Consider the following 10,460-nt stretch of genomic DNA (forward strand, 5'->3'; position numbering starts at 1 on the left):
ACCATATTGTCCAGCCCCATCAGTGCATAATCACCTTTTATACTCAATATCATAATTATATTGCATTGACTGAACTGTTGGCCATAATGTCCAGCCATTAATTATTAGTGTACTTTTAAAATATAAACTTTGAGATGACTGGTTCAGAAGGAAAGCTCAGCCTCCACTTTATTCCAACAAAGCAACAACATAACAGAGACAGAGTGTGTGTGTGTAAGCCTGGTAAAACAAGGGCTTTTGTGTTTCTGTGCATATTCACAATCCCTAACACACACACACACACACACACACACACACACACACAAAAGACCATGTTGTAATTTTGGCAACACAAGATTTGAAAGTCAGATAAATGTGTGTTTGGTTTGAGTTTTGGTTGACTGAGCATCGCTCTAAAATTTAGTTTCTCTCTAGCTCCCTCTCTTTCTTTTTATTTCCCTCACACACACACACACACACACACACACACACACACACATATATATGTGTGAAGGGGTACCTACATGAAATAGAGCAGAATTTAGGTACTGTAAAACAGACTGCAGTGAATGGGCCAAACACAGAGTGCTGAATAATGTCCACCCAGCGTCTCTCAGCCCAGACACGGGTCTGAAGTGAATCGTTGCAGTCCTGCAGTGTTCGGGCTGTCCAGTTCGTATCTGCTGAGTAACGGCGCCCAGGACTGAAGCCAGTCTTGGGTTCAGCACGGTTCTGTTCTGCCGAGTCATCTGATCCGGTGCCCTGCTGGTGCTGACCATGTGACCCAGTGTCCACCCACTGTCATCCAGTACTGATACCAAATTTCATACATCACACTACCACACCAAATCTGAAAATAATACTGTGCTGTATCAAATCAACAGAATTTATATACCATTAAAGTAAACTTACAATCAATAACTAATATAAACACATTCCACTCCGCAGTTTACGCTGTACCATAAACTAGTCATTAACATGAGTCATCACTGATCCACATTCCAGTTCCACATCTTACCATGAACCCACAACAGATTTAGTCTCAAATAACTAACTGCTGCTTTGACTAAAGAGTTGTTTATTTGGATATTTTAGTATAGAAACTTAGAAAAGCAAGACACATATTTGTGGTAAGGCTCCATCGTACATTTTAACCAGTTAAATCAGTTGAATCAGTTTAATTAACTTTATTAGCACCTGAAGAGGGTTTATATTAGATGAGAGTGGGTTGGTTAACAAAGCTCCAGCAGCTCCAGCCTGTAGCTTAACAAAAAAAGTTAGTAATATTTACAGTTGTTTTGAGTAAAATGTCAATAGTTTGGAAATATTATAGTCTGAAAGTAGGACAGAAAAAACAGTGCAGAGTTGTGGAGGCACAGCTGTCATATTAAATTACAGTAAAACTATCCAACCATATATCAGTGCTGAACAACAAAAAACACGTATCTCATTTTTGAGATTTTAAGTTTACTACACACACATACAAACTGTCCCTTACACTGTGTCAACAGTGATTTGACCAATTGAAATCCAAAAATCCAAAAAAGGCCTGAAATGACATTTTTATATTGACTTCCACTGGAATTTAAGAAGGGTTTTATTTTGCTCATGTAGAGCTGTTGTTTGGAGATACATGTTTTCATTTTACTGTGACAAAATGCAGATCCACCAACCAGGCCCTCCACAGCAAATCCCGCCATACAGATTAGCCAACTAATACCCTGAGACAAATTGCACACAAGAGCTAATTACAAACCAGTGCCCCGTTCAGACACGCCCACTACAGCAACCCAGCCAATCCCAGGTCCCCATCTGACTTCAACTTTTCAACAACAACAAACATGAAGCAACTCCATCTGCAGCCCTGGCCGAGATCCACTGTAAACTCAGACCGACTGAGCCTGGAAAACATAACACACCCTCTCCCACACACACACACACACACACACACATATAAAAACACACTCTACCTCTTACAACACACTAGCACACACATAAAAACACACTCTCCCTCTAAAAACACACTCACACACACGTAAAAACACACTCTCCGTCTAACAACACACTCACACACACATAAAAACACACTCTACCTCTAACAACACACTCACACACACATAAAAACACACTCTCCCTTTAACAACACACTCACACATAAAAACACACTCTCACCCTCTCACTACACTCTGCACTTAAAACACACACACACACACACACACTTTGTGCATCTTTTTTTTTTCAAAAACAGAAATAATTCATTCTACACCAACCTCAGTTAACCCACTGTACCTTTAACAATGATGTATGGAAATTAGCTCTGTTCTGATTGGCTGTGCCTCCTTCAAAAAGCACTAGACTGCTGTAGGCTGAATGGGTGGAGCTAAATTTTAGTATGCCAAAAAAGGATGGGCCTTATACTGCTGTATGTTGAGTGTGCGGGGCTAAATGACTTTAAGCTTTATGTGTAAGGCTAAACTGCTGTAGTCTGAATGGGTGGGGCTTAACTGCTGTAGTCTGAATGGGTGGGGCTAAACTGCTGTAGTCTGAATGTGTAAGGCTAAACTGCTGTAGTCTGAATGGGTGGGGCTAAACTGCTGTAGTCTGAATGGGTGGGGCTAAACTGCTGTAGTCTGAATGGGTGGGGCTAAACTGCAGTAGGTTAAATGGGTAAGGCAAGAATGCTGTAGGCAAATTGGATGGGGCTTTACCACTGTAGGCTAAATGAGTGGGGATTAACTGCTGTAGGCTGAATGGGTGGGGCTAAACTGCTGTATTCTGAATGGGTGGGGCTAAACTGCTGTAGGTTAAAAAGATAATATGCAGAGTTTTAACACCAGATTTATACTACTGAATAATCATCAGCTACAGTTACACAGGTCAATTACAGATGGCAATTTTTTTTCTGCTGTAAAACGCACAGCCTGCATGTGTTTATATAGTAGTATGGCTTAACTTGTATCTTATTTACTGCACTTTTTGTTTTGTGTGTCCATTCAGTGTGGTATGATGCTAACTACACCCTAAACTGCATACTACAAAAGTATGGCACTGATATTTGATACTCGCGAATTAGGGCATCTTCTCCCAGTGTAAAATAATGCTCCACAGAGTGAGACAGTGGCTCGACTGCACTGAGATTAGCACTCCCAGACAGACACACTGCACTCACAGACAAACGGCCAGCGGCAAATAATGTCCGGAAGAGGCTTGTGTGGATTTCCTGGACAGAGATTACAGCTGGGATTAAATTTCACTCAAAATGGGAATCACTTACTCAGGATGTTTCATTAGTTCAGGAACGGATTAATGCAGTATGAGACACAGAATTTGATTAAAGCTATTATTAACCAACATCACTACTTTTAACAGCACACTTACCCACATTACACTCGTCCATCATATCCGGATATAAAATAACTTTGTGTCCTTCTGTTTCTCTGCTACTCACAGGACCACCATAGAGCAGCTGTTATTATTTGGGTGGCTGAGTCATTATTCTCAGCACTGCAGTGAGTAGCACTGATTAGCATGGTGGTGGTGTATGAGGTGTTAGTGTGTGTTGTGCTGGTATGAGTGGATCAGACACAGCAGTGCTGCTGGAGTTTTTAAACACTGTGTTTAATCTTTCACTGTCATCCACTCTATTCCACCCTCCTACTTATTGCTGCTCATTTACATTACATTACATTACATTTCATTTGGCAGACGCTTTTGTCCAAAGCGACTTACAATAATGAAGTACAAAAGTAATAGGAATTAAGATAACCCATTTTTAGATAGGGCTTAAAGGAGGTCGAAGGGAAATAAAGGGATAGAGACGTGAAGGAGGGGAGGAAGGAAATGGGGTTAGAAGTAGTTAGTGTGTGTTAGAGGTGTTAGGAGAGTAAGTGCTCTTTGAAGAGCTCTGTCTTCAGGAGTTTATTAAAGATAGTGAGAGATTCTCCTGATCTGGTAGTGGAAGGTAGTTAGTTAGAGGTGTTAGGAGAGTAAGTGCTCTTTGAAGAGCTCTGTCTTCAGGAGTCTCTTAAAGATTAAACAGTCTGGATTGCTTTGTGTGAGTGTTTGGCAAAGCTCCACATTGCTCCACGTTGTAGATAAAGTAAAATCAAAGAGACAGAAGCTCTGAATCTGTTTCTGCACAGTTTGTGTTGGTCACCCTCTAGTCCTTCATCAGTGCCATGGGATGTTGCCAAACACAGTCAGAATTGTTTACAGTGATGATGGCCACTTTAATGCAAATAATCTGCTGCTGGTCACCACGTTAGTTTTAGCTTTTGGTAAATGGCAAAGTCAAACAAACAAGTTTATCCTATGATAGAACTGTGAAAGCACTACATCTCCCTTATCTGCTGACCTGCCACAAACAGCAGGTACAGATCCCTCCCTCAGACAAAGTCTGCTGGCTAATCCTGCTGTGTACTTTCTGAGAATCTCAACCAAAATGACTGATATTGTGGATTTCAACTGGATCTGGTGGGGGTTAACAGTTGAGGGGTGGTGCCAGGGTAGTGCAGATTTCCTTATTGTGACATCAGTAAAAAGGAGCTCATAGAAGCATATGATTCTTGACACCAAATTCTTTCTGCTGATTCACAGAAAAAGAATGGATAGATTTTTGGTGCTTGGAGTGTTTATAGGTTCAGTTAAAATCTAAGTGGAAAGCATATATATTTTTTTAGTTTTGCATAAAATGTCCCCTTTAATGTTTGTCTTTGTCCTCATATGTGACCCTGTAGAGCGAGGCTGAATCACACTCTGCTGCAGGGCCTCACAGGTTGGCCCAGGTGTGTTAGAGGAGGATCAGAGATGAGAAGGGTGAGGCAGCCTGAAATAGATGTTATCCTACATCTCTCTTTCTCTCTCTCTCAGACACACACACACACTCACACACACACCCAGAAGAAGACAAAGGACAGTCACCTGAGGGAATAACCGTGTCTCTGTGGCACGTTTCTGAATATTTCATTCTAATAAAGTATTAATTAGCCAGATCTCCTCCAGTCATGACTCTCTGATTCTCTGATTTAGAACACAGCCGACTTGCTCCCTCTGATGAGTCCCACACTATAATATAGACCTAATATATAATATTAGATCTATATACAATATTATATAATATAACATAAATCTTTTTCTTCATCAAAAGAAAATACTGGCACCCAGTAGGAAGTGTTGGATTGCAATGCTATTGGGAAAGAAGATAAAGGTTATCAGGAACAATATAGAACTGATATGGGAGATATCACAATATTTTAGGTTTGTTTTTGCAATATCAATATTCTTGGCCATACATAAAAAAATATTAACATAAATTAATTACATTACATGAATTAAATACTAAAATACATACATTTCAAGAACATACTGCTTTAAAAAATACATACAGTGCTCAGGATGTGCAAATCTGATAGAGACATACCCCAAGCGTCTTGCAGCTGTAATCGCAGCAAAAGGTGGCGCTACAAAGTATTAACGCACAAGGAGGGTGAATAATTTTGCACGCCCCACTTTTCAGTTTTTTATTTAAAAAAAAGGTTTAAAATATCCTATAAATTTCGTTCCACTTCACGATTGTGTCCCACTTGTTGATTCTTCACAAATAATTACAATTTAATATATTTTTATCTTTTTACGTTTGAAGCCTGGAATGTATCAAAAGTTTGAAAAGTTCAAGGGGGCCAAATACTTTTTCAAAGCACTGTAACAGAATCACACACCTAGCAGAAACAGTCTAAAACTATAATAATATTAGTTTATAGTAACAAAATATACAGTGATGAATATGAATATACAAAATGGAAAATGTAACAAAAATAATGTAACAAAAAAATCTACCACAAACAACCAGTGATTCTACATTTTTCGAATACAAACTCTGCTGTACTATTCCAGCAGGACAATGCATGTCCCCATACTGCTACTGTCTGAAGAGCTTGCCATAAAGACCCAGAAACTATGGCATGACCAACCACATAACCAGACCTATCCCTTATTAAAAATGTGTGGGAATACTGATGTTGTGTTTGATGGATTAACACAGGACACCAATAGGAACCTCTACAACTCTATAACAAGATGTCTGGCATGTTGCATTACACATGCATTACAAATGCGTTACACACTACTTCTATATGTGTAACTCAATAAATATTGACTAATAAATATGTCAGTCACTTTTAATCAGTTGTTGCTATTGGCAACATTTTGCTTCCCACACTTCCTTCTGGGTGCAAATATTTTTTTTGATCTTGAGAGGATAGATGGATAGACAGAGCACTTCAGCACTTCAGCACCATCCACAATACTTTGTCGCAGTATTTTTAAAAAATCCTAAAGACAGAAGGTGAAGGAATAAAAACACAGTGAAACGCAGAGGAACGCTTGGTAAGGTCCTGCAAGTGTGAATGTAGTCTGGACTCCTGCCGCAGCTGTTTACGAGCAGCTAGAGGGATCAGAGGGATCATGGCTGGAGTGTGTCAGGTGTCTCAGCAGGAGCACTGACCTCGGACCCCCCCATTGCCTGGGCAGGTTATTATATGTGGGGAGGTGAGATATGAGAGGTGAATCTGACCCTGGATTAGCGCAGAGGCAGACCGGTGGGATTACAGCGCCTCGAGCCAGTCTTTCTATTCCTGTACAGTCTGGAAGAACCACCTCACTTAGACCTGCTTTAGAGCAAGAAACAGCACAATACACCGGCATGCATTCCATCAAACCTACTGTCTGCAGGTGTACACCACTACTGCTGCTGTGCAAATACAGTACTATAAGTGTTTTGTAATATACAGGCTTAATATGTGTAAATGTGCCATTTATAATATTGATCCACATCAATGTATGTATGCACATTGGCTCATATTTTATTTATGTAAAATATACATGTAAAAAAATGAGGACACCCCACTCCCATCCTAGAGTCATCTGCATCTACAACCTTCTTTCTGAAGGCCTCAGAGAGCTCTCTGGGCTGGCCTTGATGATCCGTTCATGGCAAAAAACGAGATCAAACCACACTTCTTTAGTTATATATCTATATATCAATTTCTAATATTTATACTCACATTATATTCACACACAGTGCACATGAAAGAACAATAAGCCCCTTCACCAATTATTAGATGGAGTAAAAAAAAACTTTAAACAGTGTATTTAAACAGTGAATTTCTAACTGTGTACACACTGTAAGAAATACACATTTTTATAATGATGAAATAATATTGTCATTGTAATTAATCTTTAATTGCAATGTTTCTACATACATCATAATCTAAACAAGACTGCACTTTGTTGAGTGACATTTCTCTAAAAACAAAATCATTACAGTACAATCAACCCATCCATGCTGTTCTCTGAAATTAAATCACAGATTTATAACTTGTTATTTGTATATCAGGTTCTATAGCAGGTGATATTTAATTATAATCAGTTTTCAACATCTCATAAAATATGTGCAATATATGTAGGAACAAATATATGTTGCTATATACACTGCCTGGCCAAAAAAAACTCACACATTCTAATATCTGGTTGTCTGTATATTACCTTTAGCTTTGATTACAGCACACATTCGCTGTGACATCGTTTCCACAAGCTTCTGAAATATCACTTTCATTTTATATTTATTTCTGTTCAGTGTTGCATTCATTTTCCCCCAAAAATGGTATTGATGATGAGAGATTTGGAGCACTGCACAAAAGTCTTCTCCACCAGCACATCCCAAAAATTCTCAATGAGGTTAAGGTCTGGACTCTGTGGTGAACAATCTATATGTGAAAATGATGATCTCATGCTCCCTGAATCACTCTTTCACAATTCCAGCCCCATGAATCCTGACATTGTTATCTTGGAATATGGCCGTGCCATCAGGGAAGAAAAATTACATTGATAGAATAATCTGGTCTGTATTCAGGTATTCAGGTAGTCAGCTGATCTCATTCTTCCAGCACATACTGTTGCTGAACCTAGACCTGATCAACTGCAGCAACCTGCATCATATCACATATCAGATCATATCACCGCCCCCACAAGCTTATATGGTAGCACTAGGAATGATGGGTGCATCACTTCAGCCGTCTCTCTTCTTACCCTGATGCTCCATCATTCTAAAACAAACCACATGAGCTTCTTCCATTGCTACAGACTCCAGCCTTTATATTCCCCAGCAAACTTTAGTGCAAATCCTTTCAGTTCCCTTTTTATTACATATGTGAAAATGCTTTTACTTTCATAATTAAACATAACCTTGGGTTCTAGTTTTGTTTTTCTACCATTTGATTTTGCCAAACCTTGAGGTAATCCTGCCACATTCTTTCTTGGAAGATAATGTTTTCCCACTGTCCTTCTACTTATTATTAATGGTTTTGGACAGTTCTTGATTTTAGTAGTTTTAGAATCTCCTTAAATGTTTTCTCTGCTTGATACATGTCAATAATTTGACACTTCTGAAACAGATAAACATTTTTCCAAGACCACAGGATGTGTATTTCCATGTGGTTCTTTAACAAATGAGAAGGTACTCACTGCATCAGATAGGGTTAAATAAAGCATAATCACCCATGCAGTAATTATCCATTGGCAGGCTCCTACCTATTAGCATTTGGCCAGACAGTGAATTCTAATAATCTTAATAAATAAATATACTTACATATGCCTATATAATATATGTAAATGTGTTGTCTGAATGTGTTTTTTAATGTGTAACACATGCAGTACACACACCCTACACACACACACAAAACTTAACAAATATTTTGACTGCTTGTGGGTGGGCTCTCAAGTTGGGACATTGTACTCACAAACTTACACACACACAAAACCTCACACTCTCACACACACACACCAGCAACTTATTGCACTGTTGGTTTCTGCACGCGCCAGCTTGCTCGCGATCTGCTTCCACAAATAACAATAAACCCCAGCTGAAGCAGTTCAGTATTACAGGGTCCTTCACTGCAGGAGGGAACAGCAGCAGCAGTGACGTCACATTGCCTTTCTGTTTGCATTGTAATCGTTTACAGCTGAAAAACAACAATAACAATCACAGAAACAGCAGCGGTGCTTCAAACTGGCCTCGCGGTGCAAAGTGCAAAGAGGAACCCGGCGCGGGACAACACGGGCACGGGAACGCGCACGCGCGCGCACACACAAACCCATACACCCACAACAGGGGGAGCTCGCGAGCAGACCGGTGCAATGCAGAAGAGTACGGACACCGAAACCCATTACATGCACGGGCACGCGCACACGGGGACACAGGTGCACAGCTCTCACCTGGGGATGCAGTGCGGAGAGGAGCCGTCTATCTCCCACGTGGCGAACAGGTTCATGGGCACCGGCGTGTTGAGCGCGCCCCCGGGGAAGCTGAGCCGGGACCCTCCTCGCTCCGCCATGCTGACGAGCGCGCGCACACACACTCACACACTGACACACACAAACACACACGCGCGCGCTCGCGCCGGACTTGGGTGAAAGAAAGAGTCCTCCGCGCGCCCCTGCTGCTGCTGCCGCCGCTCCCCTCACGTGGCCGCGCTTCTCCTCCTCATGCTGTTTTTGTTGTTTACTTGTTGTTTATGTTAATGTTAATTTCGGTGTCGTTATTTCCAGCACGCGCATCGGCCGCCCGCGAGACCGGAGAGCTGCAGCGCACCCGCCGCCGCCACCGCTCGCGCTCCTGTCTGTTTTCTTTCTCACGCCTGTGCCGACAAGCCCCACCCCTCCTCCCGCGCCGAGGCTGACTCTCCGTAGCCCCGCCCCCTCTGCGCCGGGATTGGCTGGATGGAGCTGTCAGAACACTGGTGAGGACACCGGCAAGGGAAAATCACATGACCTTAATTAAATACCCCCCCCCCCCCTTTATTCATTCATTCATTCAAAGTGACAAATAGTGAAGGCAGGTCTCTGTGTGTAGATTTTGTTTGTGCGTGTGTGTGTGTGTGTGTGTGTGTGTGTGTGTGTACATATAAACATTCTTATGAACTGTACAAACTTTCCTCAGGTAGTTCTCTGGGCACCACCATCTTGAAATTGAATGACGATAATTCGATTGACAATCATGAATAAATAGGTAGGATAGGGGAACAAATTGCAAAATTAATTCAGTGGAAATGCATGAATTCCACCTGTTGCTGAAAATATGTTAATATTGAAAAATAGAAATTTATTTGTATGGGCAATGCTATGCCCCTATTGCTAGCATTGTGAGCCTGTAGGGAGCATCAGCTAAAAGCTCTGTATTTTGGAATGTGGTGGGTGAATGGAGGTGGGATATTCACCGAAAGTCTGTACTCGTTATCATGTTTCACTACAACCCAAGTCCATTTCACACCAGAGTTTTCCTTTAAGGGAACACATAGCTGCAGGCTGAAGAATAAACAGCTAGGTTAGTGTATTTTTTTTTCTATTTCACCTGACGTTATGAAGCTATAATGGAATTGGTGATCGCCAGCTGTTCATTTAATTTTCATTTCCACCTTAAATAAAAA

General features: G+C 40.9%; 1 protein-coding gene across 3 annotated transcripts in view; it reads right to left on the reverse strand.

Annotated features, from left to right (window-relative positions):
* Positions 1–9,632, reverse strand: part of pacs2 (phosphofurin acidic cluster sorting protein 2) — a 62,219-nt gene extending 52,587 nt beyond the window's left edge. For 2 of the 3 annotated variants that reach the window (XM_015605401.3, XM_007247584.4), the window contains exon 1: positions 9,250–9,631. In XM_015605401.3, coding sequence (XP_015460887.1) covers positions 9,250–9,368 — 119 coding nt within the window. In that variant the 5' untranslated portion in view covers positions 9,369–9,631. Of the gene's footprint in view, positions 1–9,249 lie in introns of all 3 variants that reach the window. The other variant, XM_007247585.4, reaches the window with a different exon arrangement.
* Between the last annotated feature and the right edge of the window lie 828 nt (positions 9,633–10,460).

Source organism: Astyanax mexicanus, chromosome 7 (assembly GCF_023375975.1).
Source record: "Astyanax mexicanus isolate ESR-SI-001 chromosome 7, AstMex3_surface, whole genome shotgun sequence".
Taxonomy (NCBI): domain Eukaryota; kingdom Metazoa; phylum Chordata; class Actinopteri; order Characiformes; family Acestrorhamphidae; genus Astyanax; species Astyanax mexicanus.